The sequence below is a fragment of the Dreissena polymorpha genome, chromosome 3 (genome assembly GCF_020536995.1).
Source record: "Dreissena polymorpha isolate Duluth1 chromosome 3, UMN_Dpol_1.0, whole genome shotgun sequence".
Taxonomy (NCBI): Eukaryota; Metazoa; Mollusca; class Bivalvia; order Myida; family Dreissenidae; genus Dreissena; species Dreissena polymorpha.
In genome coordinates, this window is record NC_068357.1 from 88,801,418 (window position 1) to 88,828,997 (window position 27,580).

At 36.1% G+C, this 27,580-nt stretch overlaps 1 protein-coding gene across 1 annotated transcript; it reads left to right on the plus strand.

Annotated features, from left to right (window-relative positions):
* The first annotated feature begins 152 nt into the window (after positions 1 to 152).
* On the plus strand, positions 153 to 27,197 carry LOC127875194 (spermatogenesis-defective protein 39 homolog). The gene is made up of 20 exons (XM_052420046.1): positions 153 to 204; positions 477 to 562; positions 1,898 to 2,009; positions 3,403 to 3,465; positions 3,894 to 3,956; positions 4,164 to 4,280; positions 5,137 to 5,217; positions 6,993 to 7,090; positions 11,093 to 11,155; positions 16,078 to 16,170; positions 16,582 to 16,718; positions 17,569 to 17,596; positions 17,977 to 18,050; positions 18,521 to 18,611; positions 19,505 to 19,681; positions 21,163 to 21,252; positions 21,653 to 21,739; positions 22,801 to 22,890; positions 25,203 to 25,307; positions 26,204 to 27,197. The coding sequence occupies exons 2-20, from the start codon at positions 482 to 484 to the stop codon at positions 26,222 to 26,224; spliced, it is 1,671 nt and encodes a 556-aa protein (XP_052276006.1). The 5' UTR covers positions 153 to 204; positions 477 to 481; the 3' UTR covers positions 26,225 to 27,197.
* Positions 27,198 to 27,580: the final 383 nt, after the last annotated feature.

Genomic DNA, 27,580 nt, shown 5'->3' on the forward strand with positions numbered 1-27,580 from the left:
GTGTCTCCCAACTACTCAGTATATGTGGCATATACGTTTTAATTCCTCACAACCTTGCAATATACGCTTTCAGTATACCACACATCTCAATGTATGAATATACGTGGTGGGGTAACAAACCCTCCAAATACTTCGGAATTTAGTGAACGTAGTGTAACCGTCGTGTCTTTTTCTCACAAACGATTGGTGCGTCAGGCAAACACAGTATTTTACATGTTTAAGTATTCTATATCTTTTCGTTAAGGTATAAATTAATAAAGAATGTATAATCTAATCACAGTAGTTATAAAATAGTACCCAAACAGTCATGCAATTTTTAGTTTATATAATCAATCGAATAGAAATATATTCGGATATTATTTTTTCGGATATTGTTAATTTAGATATTAGTATATTGTTGTTCCGATATTAAATTGATAAAAGTTCTCCTTGTTAGGAAAATATCATATATACGTTTGAATTATTTCTGTTTATAGGAATCATGGAGAAATCGGAAGATGATTATTGGGGCGATTCAAATACTGTCAAGTACAGTAAAAAGAAGAACATGTTTGACGATGATGTATGCCAACATTTTTCATAATGATGTTTAGTAAAACAAATTATAATGATAAGTATGTAGATGACACATATTAATTCTATTCTAAATCAATAAACAATTAGCAGTCAACACATGATTGAAATACAAGTCGCAAATATGTAGGGTATATAGAGTAATTGCCCAGCAGGTGGTCCTCGGGTTGATACAGCTGTCAGCTTTTTTGGCCCTAGGCTTTTTTGGCCCCAGGCTTTTTTGGCCCCAATATCAGGCTCATTCAGCCCCGATATCAGGCTCATTCAGCCCCAATACCAGGCTTTTCATCCCCATTGATGATTTGAAAAGATTGGCATAAAGCAAAATTCAACAATCAAACCGCCAAACAAGTTTAGTTATATCAAACAAATACTCATCATAATGACATTAACAGCTTTAATTAATTTTAATCAAAAGAAATATTCAACAAACAAACCAACAATCTATAACCGCTTAAATCAATTAAGTTTAAAGAATGTGTGTAATTAAATATAGGTCAGAATAAGCCTGGTCAATTTGGGGCCCAAGAGACCTGAATTTTTTGGACTGGGCCAAAAGAGTTTATGGCAGGAGAGCCTGCTACAGTTGATCCCATATCTTGGAGGGTTTTCAAGAATTTCTTCTATCACAACTACTTCTTTTACACTGGAAACAATCAGTAGTGTGTCTCAATAAGCCTAAGGCTGCCGATACATTCAAGCTAAAATAAATATCTTCAAATGGATTAAAATAAATATCTTCAAACGGATTAATAGTTTGATCCTAAGTCATGGACTTCTGCAATTGAGTTACAATGCTGGTTCACAATGCTGTCCCAGGCTTTCTGTATTGGGTTAGCATTTCTGAAAATATTTGTTGTAGAAACAATAATTTTTCTCTTTTTTTGTGGTTGCATTATGACTATCCCAAATGCTGGCTTTTTAAAAATGTATCTGAGATTTCCTGATATTGTTTTCCATTTATTGATCGGGGGTATATTGTTTTTGGCCTGTCAGTGTCTGTCATTGTATGTGTCTGTCTGTCATTGTATGTGTCTGTCACAAACTTTAAATTTGGTTACACTTTTGCAATATTGAAGATAGCAACTGATGTTTGGCATGCATGTGTATCTCATGGAGCTGCACATTTTGAGTGGTGAAAGGTCAAGGTCAATCTTCAGGGTCAAAGGTCAGATATATGGCTTCAAAGTTGCGCAGTAGGGGGCATTGTGTTTCTGACAAACACATCTCTTGTTTAAAGATAATTTTATGTTGTAAATTATAATTTTATAACTGTAAGCACCTATAACAGTCCAGTTTATATGCATAATTTCTTTTTGTTTAGGTCACAATTGAAAAAGCATCAGAGATGGCTTTGTATAGGAAAAACCTGGCTAGTGATGGAGTAGAGGAGGAGGAGGAAGGAATTGGCTGGAATGATGACCCCAGTCCATCACGTAAGATTATTTGCTTTATTTGTGTTATGATTTTGTATTCTTAACTAATTCTTGAATAAGACCACATCTTATTTTAATTACAATAATTGCCCTTTGTATTAAAAAAGAATATTTTTTGGTTTTTAAATATAAATGAGCACAAACTTATTTGTCTTGACAGTGATGGGAGGATGACAATATATTCAATATTCATGAAAGTGCAGTTTTTCCCACCTTATATGTTTGGTTTATAGAGCATACAAATATCCTGGTGAGTGGTGTTGCACTTAAGGATTATGATAACAACCTTTAGTACATGTACCACAAAACTATCTGGGAATAAATGCCATAACTGCATGGCTGTGTTTGAAGTATTTAAATTGAAAACATTTTCTATAAGTACCGGTATAATTGTCAATTATAAAAAAGATTTATTTTTATTGCTTTATTTAATCTGTTAAAGGTTCAGTAGATGAATCATGTCATATGTATTTTCATGGTGTATATTATAATAATTAAAGCCAGGCTTTTTCCGCCCTATGCCACGGGTCCGAAATTCGGCCCCAATCCCAATGCAAATCTGGTTGTTTTTTTCCCAATTGAAAAAAAAATTCCCAATTCCAAAAAAAAAAAAAAAAATTTTTTTTTTTACCTTAAAATATATAAGTTAACCTGATCCGGTGTAGAAAATAGAAAGTGTTGCATAATTAAATTATCTGTTGCCTTGAATTTGTTTTAAAAACTGTAAAATATGTTGATGACTATTTAAGACTTTCCTTATTTTCCTCAAAATCCGGCGCTTCGCACGATTTTTTTCACCTCAAAAAAGCCCAGGCCTTTTCCCAAAATTCAGATTAAAAAACCTGCACTTATCTCACATGTTCATAATACTTTGTAAAATTTTAATAATAAGTTATCAAAATAGTCTTTATTTACCAGTTAACGGCTTCTTTGAAATATAAGAAACACTATTTTCATGCGATAATTTATCCCAATTGAGCCAATTTTGCGAATAATTTTTTTCCCAAAATGGGGGTTTTCACGACGCGAAATTCCCAAAATTCCAGTGTGGCGTATTCCCAAAATGGAGCGGAAAAAGCCTGAAAGCACTTATTTGCTTAGTTGTCCAGAATAAGATATAATATTTACTAGTAGAATATAATATTGACCTTTTCTAACTCCTCAGTCTATACATGTAATACATGCTACTGGTGAATATCACATCATATTCAATGACGTCAAATCAATAATTGTATAATATTTGTTTTTCTTTGTCATTTTCAGTCTGCACACAAGCAGTAATACACATAGTGATTTTAAGATTTTGCCTCAAGTCCCTATTATGTTTGTAGACAGTTGCCTGTAAATAAAATTATATTTGTTTTAAATAAAGTGCATACCCACTCTTTTACAGTTTCTAATTCAATAGTAACATCCGCTGAACCTGCCAAGCCAAGTAGTGATACAGGCATCAGAGGTAAATAGGTTTGTTTATAGGTTAAGGAATTACAAAACATTTTAGCAATAAACCATACAAATGAATTATTTATATACAATGATCTTTTTCTGCCAATGCACGTAGCTGCTATATGTTATGTCCTGTCATAGCTAATGTATCTGCCATCCTCTGGGAAATGGGACTAAATGCATGCTCATAAAGAGTTGCTCCAGGTTAGTCTGTGTAGTCTGCTCATCAGGGATAACAACGCTTTTATAAAAATAAATTGTTTAAAGGAAGTCTCTTCAAAATGAAAATCCAGTCAAAGCCGAAAGTTAAGTCCCTGACAAGTATGTGCAGACTGCCCAGGCTAATCTAGGACGACACTTTACATACATGTATTAAACCCGTTTTCCAAGAACAAGGCTAATGTATATTAGGTAATATACATGCCCACTCTTTTACAGTTTCTAAATCAATTGTGACACCCACTGAACCTGCCAAGCCAAGTAGCGATTCAGGCATCAAAGGTAAATAGGTTTGTTAGTTGTTTTGGAATTACAATACATTTTAGTTGGAAACAATTTATTGATATGTAAATTATTTTTTCCTTCCTATTCATGCATGTTATAATCTGTCCTTTCTTCATTGGTTATATATGTTTTTCTTTCCACTTCCAAGGCTGCTTGCAAACAAATACTGCTTGCGCGGCCATATTTTTGTTCTTTATGTGGAAGCTTCAGCAAGTGGTGGCAGCAGTTTCCCTCGTAAGACCCTTGACCCTGGACCAGGTGCCCCAACACGAACCCAGTCTTCCCCTATGACACATGCAAGATCACGTAGCGAGGTTATAGGTACACCCTGTGGGCAGTCAATAAATCTTGTGCATTATCACTATTTCCTCTAAATATAGACACATGTTTAGAAATACTGGTATACCATCTTTACTTGCATATATTCATCTATTGACAATGATATGTAAGTTCAATCATTATGAAAAATATATGCACTGCAAAAATGTGTATGCCTTAAGTTATTTTTTTTTATAGTATTTTGTTAATAAAAGATTTTACATTTTACTGTTGGTTGTTGTTGAAAGATTAAAAACAAGTTAAGTTTTGCTTGATTATCTCACTTAATTATACTTCAATTATGACATGATATCCATCTGTAAAAAAATTAAAACAGTAAAGCTTTCATATTTGCATGCATTCCTATGAAGCTCTTTTGACCATTGTATCATCTTAAGTATTACCTTTCTCTTCTTACAATCAATTGGTCTATTTGCTTGTTTTTCTATTTTAATATTTTTTGTTTAAATCTCCATTATATCTCTGCTATTGTAGTCTTTCAAAATGTTCAATAAAACATATATGGTACATTGAATGTTGTTGGTTTAGATTTTAGCAGTTGTTGATCTACACATAATGTATTTTATACTAATAACTACAATTAATCATTCAATTAAGTGTTCAACATTTATCAAAGTTGGCGAAAATTACATCAAGACCTAGGATAGGATACATGTCAGCTTGCATTATTTTGTCAAATATTCAACTGCAAGATGTGCACCTATTTGGGAATTCCCATGTGGTACCATACGACAAGCACTAATTTCTACATTGTATGCATTAGAAGCCTTGCACCTGATATAAATTGCATGCATGCTGATGTTTGAGCCAGTGATTGCAGCATGCTCCTGTTTTGCAGTGGGTAAGGGGACGTTGAGTCTCCCCGAAGTGCCTGCATTAGCACATTTCAGTCAGGATCGTGAGCCAAGCTTGGCTACGAGTAAGTGTTCAGATATATAAGCTTTGAAAATGGGGCTTAATGCACGTGCATCAAGTGTCGTCCCAGCTTAGCCTGTGCAGTTTGAACAGGTTAATCAGGGATGACACTTTCTGCCTAAAACTATATTAAAGTGGAAAGTGTCCTTCCTGATTGGCCTGTGCATACAGGACGACACTTTATGCACTTGCATTAAGCCCCATTTTCCAAGAGATTGGCTCATATAGCTATATGTGTTAAAATTGCATAAACTTACTCTGAAGTCCTGTAATTGTTTCAAATTTTATTTCTCATTCTTGTTTAGTTCAATTAAAAGAAAGATTTCATATCTAATCATTTGTACTTTAACAGCATTGGGCTGATTTTTATGCTCCCCCAAAATGGAGCATATAGTCGCCGCTTCGTCCGTCCGTGCGTCCATGTGTCTGTCCGTGCACAATTTTTGTCCAGGCTATTTCTCAGCAACTAATGACCGGAATTCAATTAAACTTAATGGGAAGCTTCACTACCAAGAGGTGATGTGCATATTATCAGCGGGTTCTGGTCGGATGATTTTTCACAGAGTTATGGCCCTTTGAAATTTTTGAAATTTTCCATTAACTGTACATATAGTGAAATTCTTGTCCGGGCTATTTCTCAGCAACTAATGACCGGAATTCAATGAAACTTTATGGGAAGCTTCACTACCAAGAGGAGATGTGCATATTATCAGCAGGTTCTGGTCGGATGATTTTTCACAGAGTTATGGCCCTTTGAAATTTTCTATAAAAAAATTCTTTTCCCCCCAACTACTGTGCCCTCAAGACGTTTCCTTTTATCTAAATATATAGTGCAATATTGTGACAAAAAAAACTTTGGGGAGCATCACCCGTCTCTGACGGTTTCTTGTAGAGAAATAGTAAACATTATTGCTGGTATTTCCAAGTTGTTTTTTAGGAAAGCTTTAAATACTAGTATATTGTGTTTTTTTACTGAAAGACGACATAGCTACCAAAGCACACTTTTTTGTACAAACGTATCACATTTTGCATGCTTGTTATTTGCTTGCAAACAAAGTGAGAGATTGGATATGAAGTAGTCTAGGTGTTGCTTGGTTTGTTGGTTGGTTTGATGGTCTGTCAGCCTTTTTGAAGCACTCTGACAGAAACGTTTATGATTAGAGCACCCTTGAACTTTTGTTATGCCAGAAGCCTAAAAGGGGCTAACTTTGTGGAGCGAGCTACGTCAAAGATTTTCAAGAAATTGAATTTAAACAAACAACATGTTATCACCGTGAAGAGAAGATATTCAAGACATACTTTTATGCGCAGTGATCCACATGTTCATGAGTTAGATGCCCTTTAGCATGGCTGCTATGCCTGTGACAAAGTGGTTTGATGTAATTTAACTCACTTCATGACAAATCTCTTGTTAATATTTGTTTTGTCTTAAACCTTTCCCAATCAGAGGCAAAGTGAAAATGGCTATGTGCAAACAGCTTAAAACCACCTGCTTGTTATTTGCAGTCTGTTCAGGTTTTATGCTGTTTGCTACTCATTAGTATCTAAGCCTTGGAAATGAAGCCGTTAAGACTTGAATCTAGTAAGAAAGGTCTTTAATTAAATTTAACTCTTAAGGAAATACAAATGCATCAAAATATGTATTTAAGTGGTAAAGAATTAAGAAAATGGTTTTCTTGACTGTACTGATGCCTTGGATGACTCGTGCAATACTGTATTAAAATCAGCCTGTGTGATGTGAACACTTTTTCCCTATAATCTGTATTATGTTATTTGCAGTGATCAGTCGCAATCAACCTGCAGTGAAGCCATCAATAGGACCTCAGTCAATATCACAGAAGGATGATCAAATACGGTATCTGCAACAGCAGCTAGATGTAAGTGACACTTGGTGTAATGTATATGAGCCGCGCTCTGGATATACGGGTTTTAATGCATGTGCGTAAAATTTCGTCGTAGATTAGCCTGTGCTGTGTCCGGAATGACACTCCCCACTTTTATGGAATTTTGAGTGGAAAGAAAATCTTAACAAAAATTAACTTTTGGCTATACAAGTATTCAAATGATTTTCCTTGTAAAACACCCATGTACTGGTTCTTCTCTGAAAATGAAAGTGTCTCAAACGGCCTTTTTTTAAATACAATGAAACTCTTTGGCATTTAGGGAGAATCTTTTTCTTCTTTTATGTGTTTAAGAAGGTTTCCTTTGTGGATGTTACAGTTTTTAGCTCACCTGAGCATAACGTGCTCATGGTGAGCTTTTGTGATCGCCTTTTGTCCGTTGTCCGTCGTCCGTCGTGCGATGTCAACATTTGCCTTGTTCACTCTCTAGAGGCCACATTTATTGTCCAATCTTCATGAAATTTGGAAAGAAGATTGGTTTCAATGATATCTTGGATGAGTTCGAAAATGGTGACCTTTGCTTGAAAAACATCGCTGCCAAGTAGCGGGGCATTTCTCCTTATATGGCTATATATGGCTTTAGCAAAATCTTGTTAACACTCTAGAGGCCACATTTATTGTCCGATCCTCATAAAACTTGGTCACAAGATTCATCCCAATAATATCTTCGATGAGTTTGAAAATGATGTCGGTTGGTTGAAAAACATGGCCGCCAGGGGGCGGGGCATTTTTCCTTATATGGCTATAGTAGAACCTTGTCAACACTCTAGAGGCCACATTTATTTTTCGATCTTCATGAAACTTGCTCAGAAGATTTGTCCCACTGATATCTTGGATGAGTTTAGAAATGGTACCCTTTGCTTGAAAAACATGGCTGCCAAGGGGCGGGCATTTTTCCTTATATGGCTATACATGTATATGACTATAGTAAAATCTTGTTAACACTCTAGAGGCCACATTTATTGTCCAATCTTCATGAAACTTGGTCAGAAGATTCATCCTAATAATATCTTGGACGAGTTCGTAAATGATGCCGGTTGGTTGAAAAACATGGCCGCCAGGGGGCAGGGCATTTTTCCTTGTATGGCTATAGTAAAACCTTATTAACACTCTAGCGGCCACATTTATTGTCCAATCTTGATGAAATATGATCAGAAGATTTGTCTTAATGATATCTTGGATGAGTTTTAAACAATGGTTACGTTTGCTTGAACAACATTGCCGCCAAGGGGCGGGGCATTTTTCCTTATATGGCTATATTAGGCTATAGTAAAATCTTGTTAACACTCTAGAGGCCACATTTATAGTCCGATCTTCATGAAACTCGGTCAGAAGATTCATGCCAATAATATCTTGAAAGAGTTCAAAAATGATGCCGGTTGGTTGAAAAACATGGCCACCACGGGGGCGGGGCTATTTTCCTTATATGGCTATAGTAAAACCTTGTTAACACTCTAGAAGTCACATTTATTTTCCGATCATCATGAAACTTGGTCAGAAGATTTGTCCCAATGATAGCTTGGATGAGTTCGAAAATGGTTTTGGTTGCTTTAAAAACATGGCCACCAGGGGCGGGGCATTTTTCCTTATATGGCTATATATGTCTATAGTAAAACCTTGTTAACACTCTAGAGGCCACATTTATTGTCCAATCTTCATGAAATTTGGTCAGAAGATTGGCCTCAATGATGTCTTGGATGAGTTCGAAAAACAATTATGTTTGCTTGAAAAAAATGGCTTCCAAGGGGCGGGGCATTTTTCCTTATATGGCTTTTGTAAAATCTTGTTAACACTCTAGAGGCCACATTTATAGTCCCATCTTCATGAAACTCGGTCAGAAGATTCATCCCAATAATATCTTGGACGAATTCAAAAATGATGCCGGTTGGTTGAAAAACATGGCCACCACGGGGGCGGGGCTTTTTTCCTTATATGGCTATAGTAAAACCTTGTTAACACTCTAGAGGTCACATTTATTTTCCGATCATCATGAAACTTGGTCAGAAGATTTGTCCCAATGATATCTTAGATGAGTTCAAAAATGGTTTTGGTTGCTTTAAAAACATGGCCACCAGGGGCGGGGCATTTTTCCTTATATGGCTATAGTAAAACCTTGTTAACACTCTAGAGGCCACATTTATTGTCCAATCTTCATGAAATTTGGTCAGAAGATTGGCCTCAATGATATCTTGGATGAGTTCGAAAATAATTATGTTTGCTTGAAAAAAATGGCTTCCAAGGGGCGGGGCATTTTTCCTTATATGGCTATAGTAAAATCTTGTTAACACTCTAGAGGCCACATTTACTGTCCAATCTTCATGAAACTTGGTCAGAAGATTCATCCCGATAATATCTTAGAAGAGTTCAAAAATGATGTCGGTTGGTTGAAAAACATGGCTGCCTCCGGGCGGGGTATTTTTCCTTATATGGCTATAGCAAGGATCATATTTTCCCGCAACATCAATCGGTCCGGATATAAATGGGGAAAAGTATCCGAAAATGTATATCCGAAATTATGACAAATTACATGAATATATATACCATTTATTTTGCCATTCATGAAGATGGTATAATACATGTACAAGTAAAATTCCCATAGGCATTTTTTTAAACGGAACGAGTTTTCTCAACTGGTTTTATCATTTGGTATTTCATTGTTGTTTCGTGTGCTGTTTTATCAGACTTTTCATCGTTGTCAATATTATTAATCTGTGTAAGTGTATACCGATGTTTTAAATTGTTGTCGATTCGATAATAGCTTACAAACATGCACTGAACCAAACAAATGTCTGTACGTAGGTTGGCTACTGACAACACCAAACCAAATAATTAAGAAATAATTTGTTGTCAAATAACCCACGGCCGATAGTTTAGATGCGTAGGGATTTAATCACGAGAGCGAAGCATTTGAAACCACGTATCTAATTTTCCGGTCGTGAGTTATTCAACCTAGTTTTCCGGTCGTGAGTTATTCAACAACAAAGTATAAAGTACACGAATTATTTCGACTCTAACACGGTTTTACTAAAGATTTATTCAATGTATATTATTTTTCTTGTGTACTATTTTATGTGAAGTTCCGCCCATAAAAATAACTTTCGGCTGTTCTGTCGATCAGATCCGCGACTTTCATTCATAATTATATTACAAGATTATTACGCTGGTGGAAAATGTATCGGCATGTTTTGTTTAGTTACAGTGCGTGCATTCAGACGCGTCTTTTCGGATGCGTCTTTAATCCGCTGTTCACAAGTTTTTGATTCTTGGTCTGACGTGCAATAAACCGGTCCTGACCGGATAAGAGACTGCAGCGAATGGTTTTTCACACCTAATCGAGATAAGAATGTCATAGGGGTGTGTTAGCATGTACACTGTGTAAACGATTTCTTGACATGGGAATTTTAATAGCAAACAGGATCGGACCGACTGTTTGGGATTTTCAATCGGTCTTTCATGACCCCAATTGGTCTAGGACCGACAAAACCGAAAAAAATATGATCCCTGGGCTATAGTGAAACCTTGTTAACACTCTAGAGGCCACATTTATTTTCCGATCTTCCTGAAACTTGGTCAGAAGATTTGTCCCAATAATATCTTGTTATCTCAGGTGAGCGACTTTGGGCCTTTCAGGCCCTCTTGTTAATGAATATTATTGTGTCTTGAGTGAATGTTCTAAATGGTTTTCTTTAGCAAAGTTATTATGGTATTTTAGTATTAAACTGTAATTCAAAAATGTCATTTGTTAAATTGATTTTTGTGACCTGCCAGAATCTGACAAACAAAAACTAAACAGTAGATCTGGTACCTGGAACATGACAGTTGTCAACTGAATCTTTCGTGAGCTGTAGGATAACATCTTTCATTCTCTTAACTGCACATAGATAGTTTAAACTAGGAAAAAATCTTGCTTATAAGTGAATTAAATAGCAAGAAGGACTGAACTAATAATAATAACTGCTTTCTTTGTTATTATAACAGAATGCCTTGGGTGTAACAAAGCTGAAAGTAGATGATACTGTGAAAAGGATGTTACGTGGTCAAGTAAGAAACAAGAATGTTTGATAGATTTTAATGTGGTGTTCACTTTGTATACACTCTTGTTTTCTTTTTATATCCCATTTAGTTGTGTCAAGTTTAAAACTATGAATATGATTATGTTACAGAATTTTAGTTGTTTTAATACATACATCCATTATAATCTTTTAGATTGTGCAAAATATATTTGTAACCTTTATTTTAATTTGTGTTGGATGTGGCTTTATTGCCGTGAAAAGTCGCAGTGTTTTTAGCTCACCTGAGCGATAGCTCGAGGTGAGCTATTGTGATCACTCAGCGTCCGGCGTCCGTCCGTCCGTCTGTAAACAATTTGTTAACATCTTCCTCTACTAAACCATTGAGCCAATTTCAACTAAATTTCATGTGGAGCATCCCTAGGTCATGGGACAAAAGAATTGTTAAAAAAAAATTGATCGCATAACCAAGATGGCCGCCATGACCATATATGGTAAAAACCTTAAAAAATCTTCTTGTCAGAAACCGCTCATCAGATTTTCAAAAAATTTCACAGGGATGACCTTTGAAGGCTCCCCTGAAAAAGTTGTTCAAAGAAATTTGATTCGTCAAAAAACATGGCCGCAGGAGCTCGTTGAACTTTGCATGTTTATTCGTTTTTGCCTATTTTGTGAAAACTTTCGAAAATCTTCCACATTTTTTGTCCGATCCTTTCTAAATTTGCACAGTGTCTTTATATCAATGAGAACACGAACCCTACAAAAAATGAGCATTATTGGTCCATGAAGTACAGAATTACTTCCCCTTGAATTGAGAAAATGGTGTTTATGCAATGAAGTCCAAATTTTTTATCCAATTCTTTCCAAACTTGTAAGGATTTAGCATGGTTCAAACAAGGGAAACAACTACGGTTTATGCATGTTCTTTTTATTACAGATTTGCCTCCCTTTAATTCATTCAAAATCTCATTTTACAGCAGAGATTCTCAATCTTACCTGTAAATAAGCCCCATATTTACTGCCAGTGCTAGGTTACCTTTTCCCATTTGATCATTCTTAAGTATTGGTCTTGTAATGCTGCTACTGCTTCTGCTACTGCTACTACTACTACTACTACTACTACTACTACTACTACTACTACTACTACTACTACTACTACTACTACTACTACTACTTCTACTACTACTACTACTACTTCTACTACTACTACTACTACAACTACTACTACTACTACTACTACAACTACTACTACTACTACTACTACTACTACTACTACTTCTACTACTACTACTAGTACTACTACTACTAGTACTACTACTACCACCACCACCACCACCACCACCACCACCACCACCACCACCACCACCACCACCACCACCACCACCACCACCACCACGTCTACTATTACTACTTCTACTACTACTGCCACTACTACTACTACTTTTACCACTACTACTACTACTACTACTACCACTACTACTACTACTACTACTACTACTACTACTACTACTACTACTTCTACTACTACCACTACTACTACTACTACTTCTACTACTACTACTACTTCTACTACTACTACTACTACTACTACTACTACTACTACTACTACTACTACTACTACTACTACAACTACTATTACTACTACTACTACTACTACTACTACTACTGCTACTACTACTACTACTACTACTACTACCACTACTACTACTACTACTACTACTACTACTACTACTACTACACCACCACCACCACCACCACCACCACCACCACCACCACCACCACCACCACCACCACCACCATTCACAGTGACAAAAAACGTATTCACACAATGGCTGCTACTACAACTTATAGCCCATATAGGGGGGCATGCATGTTTTACAAACAGCCCTTGTTTCTATGGGATTTTAACCACAACTGTTCATGTTTATCTCCGACACATATTTTTAGGTCACCTGTCATGAAGTGACACGGTGAGCTTATGTGATCGTGTGATGTCCGGCGTCCGTTGTGCGTGCCTGCGTTTGTCCGTGCGTCCGTCCGTCAACAATTTGTTTGTGTAGACAGTAGAGGTCACAGTTTGCATCCAATCTTGATGAAATTTGGTCAAAATGTTTATCTTGATATAATCCGGTTTGGGATTGTATTTGGGTCATCTGGGGTCAAAAACAAGGTCACTAGGTCAAATAATAGAACAACCTTCTGTAGACAATAGAGGTCACAGTTTTCATCTAATCTTTATGAAATTTGGTCAGAATGTTTATCTTGATGAAATCTGGGTTGGGATTTTATTTGGGTCATCTGGGGTCAAAAACTAGGTCACTAGGTCAAATAATAGAAAAACCTTGTGTAGACATTAGAGATCACAGTTTTCATCCAACCTTTATGAAATTTGTTCAGAATTCTTGATGAAATCTGGGTGGGATTGTATTTGGGTCATCTGGGGTAAAAATCTAGGTCAAATAAATAGAAAAACCTTGTGTTGACTATAGAGGTCACAGTTTTCATCCAATATTTATGAACTGTGGTCAGAATGTTTATCTTGATGAAATCTGGATTGGGATTGTATTTGGGTCATCTAGAGTCAAATCATAGAAAAACATTGTGCAGACAATAGAGGTCATAGTTTTTATCTGATCTTAATGAGTCAGGTGAGCGATTCAGGGCCATCATGGCCCTCTTGTGTTTTCTAAGCCTCGCATGATAAACCTGATCTATAATCAACACTAACCTATTATTCTCTATATAGGCTGAAAATCTATTATAGGCTGAAAATCCATTTTAGGCTGAAAATCCATTATAGGCTAAAAATCCATTATAGGCTGAAAATTCATTATAGGCTGAAAATTTCTTGCCACCCAAGCTTGTTCGGACTTTGCAGGCTAATCTTGGGCAACACTTTAAGAACATGCTTTTAGCCCAGTTTTACCAGAACACAGCTCAAATGTTCTTGTATTGTAAATTAAGATGGAATATAGAAAATACTTGGTAAGTGTTGAATAAATACTTAATTTAGAAGGGTGAACCATTAGCTTTTGGCGTGTGTTTTTTTTTTTTTTAGCTCACCTGATTGCTCAGGTGAGCTTTTGTGACTGGTCTTTGTCCGTCCATCCACATTTGTTCGTAAACACTCTAGAGGCCACATTTATTGTCCAATCTTCATGAAACATGGTCAGAAGCTTTGTCCCAATGAAATCTCGGTCGAGTTCGAAACTGGGTCGTGCCGGGTTAAAAACTAGGTTACTAGGTCAAAAAAAAGAAAAAACTTGTAAACACTGTAGAAGTCACATTTCATGCCCAATCTTTATGTAACTTTGTCAATATGTTTGTCTTAATAATATGTTGGTTGAGTTCAAAAGTGGTTCCGGTCCGTTGAAAAACATGGCCGCCATGCAGTGGGCAGGCAGTTTTCCTTATTTGGCTATAGAGAAACCTTGTAAACACTCTAGAGGTCACAATTTTTGCCCAATCATCATGAAAGTTGGTCAAAACATTGGTTTTATTGATATCTCAGACGAGTTTGAAAATGGTTGAGATCGGTGAAAAAACATGGCCGCCAGTGGGCGGGGCATTTTTCTCTATATGTATATAGTGAAAACATGTGAACTCTATAGAAGTCACATTTTTGGTCCAATTTTCATGATATTTGGTCAGAACATGAATTTTGTTTCCTTGATATGAGAGTAGAATTCGAAAATGGTTTTGGTCAGTTCAATAACATGGCTGCCGGGGGGGGGGGGGGGGCAGTTTTCCTTATTTGGCTAAAGAGAAACCTTGTAAACACTCTAGAAGTCACAATTTTTGCCCAATCATCATGAAAGTTGGTCAAAACATTGGTTTTATTGATATCTCCGGCGAATTGGAAAATGGTGTAGATCGGTGATAAAACATGGCCGCCAGTGGGCGGGGCATTTTTCTCTATATGTATATAGTGAAAACATGTGAACACTCTAGAAGTCACATTTTTGGCCCAATTTTCATGAAATTTGGTCAGAACATTTGTTTCCTTGCTATGAGAGTAGAATTCGAAAATGGTTCTGGTCAGTTCAATAACATGCCGGGGGGCATTTTTCATTATTTGGCTATAGAGAAACCTTGTAAACACTCTAGAAGTCACAATTTTTGCCCAATCATCATGAAAGTTGGTCAAAACATTGGTTTTATTGATATCTCGGAGGAGTTTGAAAATGGTCGGGATTGGTGAAAAACAAGGCTGCCAGTGGGCGGGAAATTTTTCTCTAAATATATAGTGAAAACATGTGAACACTCTAGAAGTCACATTTTGGCCCAATTTTCATGAAATTTGGTCAGAAAATTTGTTTCTTTGATATGAGAGATGAGTTTGAAAATGGTTCCGGTCAGTTGAATGGCTGGCGGGGGGGGGGGGGGGGGGGTGATTCAGTTTTCTTATATTTATATAAAAGCTTGTGAACACTCTAGAAGTCACAATTTTTGCCCAATAATCATGAAACTTGGTGAAAAGATTTGTTTCATATTTACCACATAATTAATGCCATAATTATTGCCCTTAGATTGTCCAAATTTTCATTATATTATACAAAATCATTGTTAACACTCTAGAGGTCACAATTTTGTTTCAGATTTTATGAATCTTGGTCATAATATTTATTTTTGTAAGCAAAGTTTGATGTTTGGTAAGGGGGGTCAACTCAAAATATAGGCCACCAGGTCAAATCTTACAAAAACAAAATCACTCCATATGCCAGAGTTTTGGTTCAATAATGATGAAACTTGACCAGGATGTTTGTCTGGACAATATCTAGGTCAAGTTTGACGATTGGTAAAGATTGAATGAACCGACTCCTCTCAGGTGAGCGAACTAGGGCCATCTTGGCCCTCTTGTATTCATTCTTGCCTATGAAAACCTTTTTAGCTTAAGCTACACATAGTTTACTGCTGTAAATAGTTTAACATGTGATATATTTTCTTTTTTAGCCATATTCTTTGGAGGCTTATAAAGGGAAGGAAGAGAAACTGGAACTTCTTGACAAAGCTATTGCAACACATGATGGCAATGCTATCACAGCTGTGAGTTAACAAAACATATTCAGACACACAGCAAATAACATTATGAAATGTGTGCCTAACCAAAAAATAATTATCACTAAAACTTTACTTTTTAAATTAATGAGGCTGGTAGTGATCAATTTTTTACAACACAAGACAGTAAATTGTTTAACTATTGGTAGTAGTAAAACCCTCAACATGCATACATAATGAACCCTGCTTAATACATGTAAACATGGTCCTGCTTATATACATGATATACACGTTATGGACTTTGATAATTTACACATTAACACATGTCCATGTCGGGTGGTGTTTTATATTTACACATGAACACGTGTCCATGTCAGGTGATGTTCTATATTAACATATGAACACATGCCCATGTCAGGTGGTGTTCTATATTAACATATGAACACATGTCCGTGTCAGGTGGTAGTGTTCCTGAAGCGCACCCTGAAAGATCAGCTGTTCAACCTGGAGCTGATGAGACGTCCAGTGGCCGTGGAGCAATATCTGGCCTACCTGAGGGCCCACTACAATACGCATGAATATGAGCACATGCTGCAGTATGTACACACACATTTAAATGAGCTGCACTTTGGGAAAACAGGGCTTAATGCACATGCATAAAGTGTTGTCGCTAATGCTAATCAGGGATGACAATTTACTCCTAGACTGGATTTTTATACCCCCTGATCGAGGATCGGAGGCATATTGTTTTTGGCCTGTCTGTCTGTCATTCTGTCACTCTGTCATTCTGTCCCAAAACTTTAACCTTGGTTAAAGTTTTGCGATAACTTTTGCAATATTGAAGATAGCAACTTGATATTTGGCATGCATGTGTATCTCATGAAGCTGCACATTTTGAGTAGTGAAAGGTCAAGGTCATTCTTCAAGGTCAAAGGTCAAATATATGGCTTCAAAGCGGCGCAATAGGGGGCATTGTGTTTCTGACAATCACATATCTTGTTGTTTAGTAAATCACTTTAAACAAAAAATCCAGTTTAGGTGGAAAGAGTGGTTACATTAGCCTGTGCAGATTGCACTGGCTCATATGGGAGGACACTTTACGCACATGCATTAATTCCTTTTTTTTTCCAGAGCGAGGTTTATTTATGCATTTGCTATACATTTCTGTAAAATAATGTAAGTTGCTAGATTCAACATACAGTTACACTATTTGAGCAAGTACTTAATTATGTACACAACTTGCTGGTCAGCCATAGAACACAAGTCATTGTTTAATGTTATCACATTATATTACTTTTCTGTGATCTACCATATTGATATTTATTGACTGAAAACAGCAGTCAAGGAATATGTTAAAAAAGTTGAAATGCAGCAGAAGTTGTTTTAAGTTTACATCTAGTTTTTGTACAAATCTTGTTTGTATCAGTAATTATTTTTTTCTTGCAGGCTTCTTGGAAGAACAGAAGAACAAGCAGTAAGTAACTTAGAGTTTGTAAAAAGTGACATTTCCATATCAGCAAGTTACTAGATTTTCCAGTTATAAACACATTTTAACACAGAAGTGAAAAACATGCTTCAATCAATTTTGGGTTAAACATTTTTGCAATTATTAATTCCATGGTATAAAATTTCAAATTTCCAAAATGATAATATTTATTTGGAAAATATATAAAATAAATTTCCTTAGTAGAAAAGTAATTGCTTATTTCCTTATAATGACTTTTAGAGGTAATTTGTTTTTAAATAAAACACACCAAATTATACCTATTTCACTCTCATTCTTGCTCTTCTATCTAAACTGTTTAGTTGGTTGAAGAAAACAACAATATCAAATAGCTCCTATGTTTTTTACAGATGCTGAAATACAAGCATGCAGCCTCGTTAGCTGATCCCAATGCCAAGATTGATCGACTAACAGCATGTCAGCAGTATGTGAAAATATTCTTAGTTGATGAATAATTAGTATATTGTTTCTCAAGTTTTTAGCTGCTCATTATATTTTAAGAATGACTGTAGATAACATAAGCATCTGTAACTTGCATTTAAAACCACTAGGCTAAAAGGCTTACTATTTGGTATGTAACAATTTCCTGTGCTCCTCTACAAATTTGTAAATATCATGCCACTGGGGTCAAAACTTACCATTCCCTGTGTGAAATATTCCATTGTTAATACTTGCTACATTATATGACCTATAACATCAGGGGTTCTTTTCATTTCTAACTCTAGTTTAGTTTCGTGAGCCCTATGGCCATGGTCAAGCCAGAAACCTATTGTATTTTAGTGAACTTGAGTTCTGATGTTTATAATAGGTTGGCATGAGTAGTGTATAGATCAGCAGATTTTATATATAAATCTGTCAAAATTTAGCATAAAAGACTATAATTGTATCTTTTAGAGCCCATTTTGCCTGCAGTCCTGGTCTAGAGTCAGATGGCAGCCTGATTGTGCAACAGATCAATATGCTGAGACGCCAGCTACCAGTAGATGTGGGTACCCATGTAACTGATCAGCTTGGCTGGTCATTTAGGCCCTATTTATTAGCTATGGGAGGTCACTGTAAATAGGGTTTTCCTAAATGTCCTGGACAGATGATATTCCTTTGTGGATTTTAATATCAAGCTGTTGACAAATGTGCAAAATCAGCATTATTGTTATTTTGTGTAATGATATTTTTACCTAAATTCATATACTTGGACATAGACTCAAATGGATTCAAGGAATTAACTGCATTAGTAACTGCTAATAATAGGAAAGTTTAAGATATGTCTGGCCTCTCCACAGATTATGCCACTCTTTTCGTTAACCATGATTTTCTCAAATCTTTACTCTCAGCTGACTGATCAATGGCGTGTGTGAAGACTTTTAATCTAGTGCTCCAAGATTCTCCCACATTTCCATGGTCTTAGAAGCCTTGTTATAACTGCTAGACAAGGATTCAAATAAATCAATAAGTGTTAAATGATCATATTACCTCTCCAGCAAAGTATTGATCTCATCCATGTCACCAATCTGTGACCAGGACCACCACTGCACAATGTCATAACCAAGGTGTATAATACCACAACAATTTTCTTAGAGTGGGCAAGGGGGGAGGGCATAGTAAACTAAGCTTTGTATCCATGGGCCATGACATATGAGCCTATGATGTGCATCAATTTTCACCCCAGATTAGCCTTTGCAGTTCGCTCAGGCTAATAATAAAAAAAAGACTTTCCCCTTTAATGGAATTGTTGTTTAAAGGATGTCTCTTCTATATGAAAATCAAATGTAGGCGGAAAGTTTTGTCCCTGATTATGTGGGTTGACATTAGGTACATGCGTTAAGTCCAGTTTTGCCCAAATGAGGCTTTATAAAAAATGAGGATCCTTTTTCATCATAGGCAGCAGATGAAGAAACGGAGAAGACAGGAAAGGCCCTTGTATTCCAGCAGCATCCTCGGGCCACCTCCATCATCAACATGCCTGTGATCACCACTCTCTACTACTGCTGCGTCTACCATTACGGGGAATCTGAGAACCTCCTTGGCAGTCCTGAGGACATTAGGAAAAAACATCAGGTTAATTGGAAAAAACATCAGTTAAATGGTTTCTGTTAGTCAGTATTTATGCCTCTTGGTCGGTCCATTAGTCTGTTGTTGTGCCCATATGCTAGTGTTGTTGGTTTTTGGAGTGAATAGATATTCAACTATTTCATATTTCTCAAGCTATCAAATTGAAACTGTAAATATGCTCAACCTCAAGTCTTAATACTCTAAACGTATTGAAATTCGTCGGTATGAAATTTTGTGGTTTAATAAAAAAACAAGTAATTCGTTGACATGAATTTCGTGGATTTCAAATAAAAAACAACTAATTCGTTGATACGTAATTTCATGGATTTCAAATTTTCGGGAAAGACTGACCGTCGTAATATTTAAACTGTTATAAAAACAACCAGAGTAAGAACAAAGCATAATCTGCTAATCTGTGTTGACAGCAAGACTTGAGGTTTATGTGCACTGAAGCATGAAAGTGTTGCCGATAATTGTCGATAAGAGCAATAAAGCGGCGCACTTGAGGGTCCCCGCTTGCTAATTGTCATAAATGTTGTTTTGACAATATTTGCAATTCTCAGCGCAATCTGTCCCCTAGTAGTAACGATTGAGTAATATTATAAGGTCCCCAAAATACACGTGTGAAAACCCTTATGTCTCTTTTTACTTTAATTGGCACTATTTGACATATATGATAAATCTCCAAACTGTTAATTTGACAACGTCACGTATATGTGACCTACTGAAGAGAAGTAACTATTACAAAAAACCAATATCTCGGATAACCGACAACAAAAGAAAATGTCGAAAATGACATTCGGAAATGACCGATTTCGGATTAAAAATGTATAAATAATCGTTGGTACTTGAATTCGTGGTTCAGCGGACCATCGAAATCCACGAAAATTATTACCACACGAAATTTAATGGTTTTACAGTATGCATATTTGTTTTTCATTCCAAGTATCAAGACATTCTTGAGTTATATGCTATTTAATATTGCACACAAAAAAAGTTTGTATTATATGTTTGTGGATGGAACTATTCCCACATTTCTCTAGTTGCTAAATTGAATGTTAAATTATGTAATTGACAGTAAGAGTGGTTGTCCAAGATACTTGTTCCATCTGAAGTGATCCGTACATTCCTGAGTTATTTGCTTAAAACAAGGCTGACAAAGTGCATTGGTACCCGGTATTGGTCATGTTTTTGATAAAATATTTTGTTATTATAAGAGCCTCGTTTAGGAACAAAATGGGCTCCATGCATGTGGGTTGTGTGTCATCACAGATAAGCCTGTGCAGTTCACACAGGGATAGCACTTCGTGCTTTATGGAATGTTGTGTTCAAAGAAAGTTTCTTTAAAATGAAAATTCAGTTTAGGCGGAAAGTGTCATCCATGATTGGCCTATGGGGACTGCAAAGGCTAATCTGCGAGGACACTATATGCATATGCTTTAGCTCCATCTACCCAAAACAAGGCTCATGGTGTTTTTGTATTTCAGCTTACAGAGAAACAGTTTGTGTGGACGACCTTAAGAGCAAGGGCAAAACTGCACAAGTGGGACGATGTGGAAACCTTGTTTACAACTAAGGTATCAAATAGCAGACATAACTTCTTAAAGAAATTTAATTGTGTTTTAAAAGGGCATTGTTTAATATCTTACAATAGGACCGGTTGAGTCCATTTATTATGGTTTCATGTCTTTAAATAAAGCAAGTTGGCTGGAAGTTATGTAAGAAATTACTTCATAATAAATAAGTTCTTGTGTATGGAGAACATTACTGTTTATTTTTTAGAAATGTTCAGTCAACATTTAATCTAAATAAAAAAAGACACTATTCAACAACATTAAATTTCTTGTTAAGGAAAAATAGGCCAATCATTTCAGACAGAAAAGAGAGATGGAAGAAAAAAAGTTTGACTATGATTAAATTTTATTCTAGACTTCTGCAATACTCTATATAGCATACATTTTTTTTGGTTGTCCACAGAATTGGCTTGGTAACACAAAGATGAAAAGTGTGATTGGATTTGAGAAAGTGTGTCAAGTTCTGAACCAGCAAGGGACACCGCCAGATGTGAGTAGTGTACTGGTTGTTATATTGTAATGTAATAATTAGCTTGCAGCATAAAATCTTCATATGAGCCACAAACTGTGGGAAAACTGGGCTAAATGCATTTGCATTGACGTCAACCCTGATAAGCCTGTGCAGTCAGCACTAGCTAGTCTGGGATGACACTTAACCCCTAGATTGGATTTTCATGAAGTAGAATCTTCCTTTTCAAGGAAAATTGCATGAAAAGTGGAAAGCATCCTCCCTGATTAGCGTGTGTATATTGCACCGGATAGTCTGTGAAGACACTTTACATACATGCATTAGCCATAACAACGCTCATTTAATAGCTTATTGCAATATTAATTATTGTTCACATGTTACGTGTTTTCCTTATGAAGACGGAAACTCGTCCATTGTTATTATGGATCAAAGCTGTGTTTACTACTAGATACAGAATGGACTGTCAACAATATCATAAGTCACCCTTTTTATGCTCCCCCTAAATTTTTGGGGGGAGCATATAGTCGCCGCTTCGTCTGTCCGTGCGTGTGTCCGTCCGTGCACAATTTTTGTCCGGGCTATTTCTCAGCAATTTATGACCGCAAACTTTATGGGAAGCTTCACTACCAAGAGGAGATGTGCATATTATCAGCCGGTTCTGGTCTGATGATTATTCACAGAGTTATGGCCCTTTGAATTTCTATAAACTGTACATATAGTGTAATTCTTGTCCCCCCAACTACTGACTGGAATTCAATGAATCTTTATGGGAAGCTTAACTACCTTGAGGACATGCGCATATTATTTGTGGGTTCTGGTTAGATGATTTTTTTAGAGAGTTATGGCCCTTTGAAATTTTTAAGTTGCTAAACCATCCATCGTACTATTTTGTCCAAAGTTATGCCCCTCAAGACGTTTCTTTTTATCTGAATATATAGTGCAATACATGTATTGTGACAAAAAAAACTTTGGGGAGCATCAGCCGTCTCTGACGGTTTCTTGTTAGTTGAGTTTTTGTTCATGTAAAGGAAAATCTGTTGTTAATTCATAGTGTTTTATTGTAATTTTGCAACTTTCCACAGATACTAAAGAAGTTCTTCAGAAATATTGACGATGTTGACAGGAGGCTGGAGCTTGCTAACAAATTACAGTGTCATGATGCCATTATTGAGGTAAGGATAGAGTAAATAACCCTAAGATCCTGGCTATCAGAAAATGATGCTTAATGCAAAGTATGGTATATATATCGCCCCATTGATGCAAAAAGGTACCATGTAACATCAAAATTAGAAGGCACATGGTACCTATTTGCACCAATGGGGTGATATGCTCTTTGTGTTTTTCAATGCAACTTTGCATTTCGTTCTTGTTCTGATCATATTCTGTGTTTTCAAAAAAAATAAATATCATATGCACAAAATGTCTTTCTATTGTACTACTATATGTATTTATTATGCCCCCCTTCGAAGAAGAGGGGGTATATTGCTTTGCACATGTCGGTCGGTCTGTCAGTCGGTCGGTCGGTCTGTCCACCAGGTGGTTTCCGGATGATAACTCAAGAACGCTTGGGCCTAGGATCATGAAACTTCATAGGTACATTGATCATGACTCGCAGATGACCCCTATTGATTTTGAGGTCACTAGGTCAAAGGTCAAGGTCATGGTGACCCGAAATAGTAAAATGATTTCCGGATGTTAACTCAAGAACGCTTAGGCCTAGGACCATGAAACTTAATAGGTAGATTGATCATGACTCGCAGATGACCCCTATCGATTTTCAGGTCGCTAGGTCAAAGGTCAAGGTCACAGTGACCCGAAATAGTAAAACGGTTTCCGGATGATAACTCAAGAAAGCTTAGGCCTAGGATCATGAAACTTGATAGGTAGATTGATCATGACTCGCAGATGACCCCTATTGATATTTAGGTCACTAGGTCAAAGGTCAAGGTCACGGTGACCCGAAATAGTAAAATGGTTTCCGGATGATAACTCAAGAACGCTTATGCCTAGAATCATGAAACTTCGTAGGTAGATTGATAATGGCTGGCAGATGACCCCTATTGATTTTCAGGTCACTAGGTCAAAGGTCAAGGTCACGGTGACCCGAAATAGTAAAATGGTTTCAGAATGATAACTCAAGAACGCTTATGCCTAGGATCATGAAACTTCATAGGTACATTGATCATGACTCGCAGATGACCCCTATTGATTTTCAGGTCACTAGGTCAAAGGTCAAGGTCATGGTGACCCAAAATAGTAAAATGGTTTCCGGATGATAACTCAAGAACACTTATGCCTAGGATCATGAAACTTCATAGGTACATTGATCATAACTCGCAGATGACCCCTATTGATTTTTCAGGTCACTAGGTAAAAGGTCAAGGTCGTGGTGACCTGAAATAGTAAAATGGTGTCCGTATGATAACTCAAGAACGCTTATGCCTAGGATCATGAAACTTCATAGGTACATTGATCATAACTCGCAGATGACCCCTATCGATTTTGAGGTCACTAGGTCAAAGGTCAAGTTCATGGTGACCCGAAATAGTAAAATGGTTTCCGGATGACAACTGAAGAACGCTTATTCCTAGGATCATGAAACTTGATTGGTAGATTGATCATGATTCGCAGATGACCCCTATTGATTTTTAGGTCACTAGGTCAAAGGTCAATGTCACTGTGACCCGAAATAGATAAATGTTTACCGGATGATAACTCAAGAACGCTTATGGCTAGGATCATGAAACTTGATAGGTAGATTGATCATGACAGGCAGATGACCCCTAATTTCAGGTCATTAGGTCAAAGGCCAAGGTCACAGTGACAAAAAACATATTCACGCAATGGCTGTCATTACAACGGTGAGCCCATATGGGGGGCATGCATGTTTTACAAACAGCTATTGTGTCTTTTTTTAAAAAGTTTAACATTTTTATGCTTTTCAGCAAAGGTTTGTTGTATGCTTAAGCAAAACATGTCTTTCATCTTAACGAAACTCTGTTGTTTTTTGTTTCTTACAAAAATTATGCAATGTTTGCCATGTTTTGTCATTACCGCAAGCACATGCATGTGCACAAGCACATACAGACCATTCTGTTACCAACAAAAGACAACGTCTGTGGGCTTTAAATGAAACTTGAACATATAAATTCTTTATCCAATTTCTACAAAATGACATCATCTAAACACCAATTATCGCAATATATACATAACTGAACCACGCTCTGGGATTAAAGGGCTTAATGCATGTGCATTAAGTGTCGTCCCAGATTAGCCTGTGCAGTCCACACAGACTAATCAGGGACCGCATTTTCTCTTTAAACAGGATTTTTTGGCACAGAAGAGACGTCCTTGAAACTAAAAATACAATAAAAGAGGTTAGTGTTGCCCTTGATTAGCCTTTATGGACTACCCAGGCTTATATGTGACAACACTTTAAGCAATTGCATTACACCCTGTTTTTCACCGACCCTGTCTGTTGCAGACCTACCAGCAGCGCGGCAACAGATCGGCTCTCCAGGCATACTTCGATAAACTTAAGCCTCAGTCCCGAGAGTGGTTCCTGGCAGGGGGTGTACTAAAAGATCAGGTACTAGGAACCAGTTTAGACATATAAGCCGTGAATAATATTAATTAATTGATAATTTATAATAATTTGTATGTGATATAAATGTCCTAAATTAACCCAATACTTGTTTATCTATTTATGTACATGCTTGAATTGTTTGCTGTGTATATACATTCATGACCTCAAATGCAATTACAAGATCTAGTAACTCTTTCACAAAGGCATGCTCTAGTGAAAATGTGTTTATGGTATTACTTTACTGAGAAAAATAATTTTTAAGCAGTGCTGTTAATTTCTGTATTCACATAAGTACTTTATGATGTTTCATTCCCGTATAATTATCTAATTGTTGATTTTTCTTTATTTATACAATTTAATATTTCACTTATATGGACATAATTCCACTATCCACACTATACATGAGGTGTAACATAAACATGCGTATTTTACTATATAATGTATTAGATAGAAGTGTAATATAGAACATCACTATTTCTAACTTTTCAATTTCAAACTATTTTTCTGACAATCCCAACGATTTCAAAATTGAGGTGTTCAACTGCATTTGTTTTTAATTTATTTATAAAAGGAATGATTTACTTGGTTTATTTAAAAAATTAAACATAGATTAAATTATCCGGAGTCAGCTTATCACTGTCCAAAATCAGCATCAAGTACCATAATCTTGAGTTCTTGAGGATTTATCCTTCATGGCAAAGTTTATGTCAATAAAGAAAGGGAAATTTCGACTAAAAACTAAAATCATTGATAATTTAAACAATTATTATCTCAAATAAATGGGTAAATACTGGTAAGTTGGTTAGTTCTACTGTATACATGTTATTTTAAGTTTGCGGTATGAATCCATTCTTTGTACACAGATGATTTTTGTCAAGGATTATTTTAACTTTTTACAGAACATTAAATGGAAGACGTAAGGAAGTGAACCCACAATGCATGGTTGAGCTGTGATATAATCTCCATTCCACAAGACCCTTTTTGTTGCGTTCTGGAAAAAGTGGGCTTAAGACATTTGCGAAAAGTGTGGTCCCAGATTAGCCTGTGCAGTCGGCACAATCAATTAGCTCAGTGTTCCCATTTGATTAAAGATCTACAAAACCAGATGCAATCTTGTTAACCTCGACAGGCTCAAAGGAATCTGTACACCAACTGTATCATCTGATAACTTTCGACCTTGTTCGTCACATTTTAAAAATAAAATCAGAATAGCGAGTGAATGAAGGTAATAACAGTAATAGCACACAAATATTTTATACTTAGACAGTTCAGACAGTGTATTTTTGTTTTTATTTATGACGAAGCATTAGTTGAAATGTATAAAGTGCATTTGTACTGCTAAAAATGGAATAATTCTGTTTGTAGACATAAGAGGAGTGTATTGCTTGTTTTGTTTCAACAATTTTACTTTTCTTCTAACGACTTCTAAGTTCTCCATCTCAAACTTTCTTCAGATGAAATATTGTTCACTGATTTGAGTCATTTGTTGAATATTTGAAGATTACGATAAGGATTACAAGTGCAAGAATCTTTGCATTAAAGGGACATTTGTTTTTTATGGAATTTTTGTGAATTGTCTCTCAAATTGTTCAGGGCCATGTGTCATTTAACAGAAACAGAACAACAACACACATAAGATAACAAGTCGCATTCATAAGGTTTCGTGTTAACTATAAAAATCCAATGTATAATGCATATTATGTGCAATACACTTTTTTACATTGCTGATGTTATTCGCATATTTTCGTATGTATAATGTTAAGTTTTTCCAAAGATCTATTTATAAACATTATTTATAGATCTTTGGTTTTTCAGATAGTTTATAGTTTTAAGTGTTAAGAATCCTGGTATTATTTATTTTGTTGTAATTCTGGAATAAAAGTTTTGTATTTACATGTATTTTCAAGTTTACCATTTCGTCCTGACCTGTACTCTGATATTGTCCCTCTGCTCCTGTGGCATTTCATAGAGCTCGTCTTATAAGATAGAGCATCCGTGTGTTTTTCTTTCGTTTAAATTCGGGTCCGGTTGGAAGACCCATTCCCAATGGAAACAAGTAAATATTTTTTCCTAATGGACACTAAAAATTCCCAATTGAAGGTTTCCAAAATAAAAATATTTTTTTTAACTAGTCTCAACATTGAACTAATCTCAAATCCAGCTCTATATGTTGCGCTGTAGAAAATATAATAGTGAAATAACTTGTATTCTCAAATTAAAAGTATTTGATTGCAAAAATCAACAACACTAATTTTCAAATGTATATAGTAAAAATG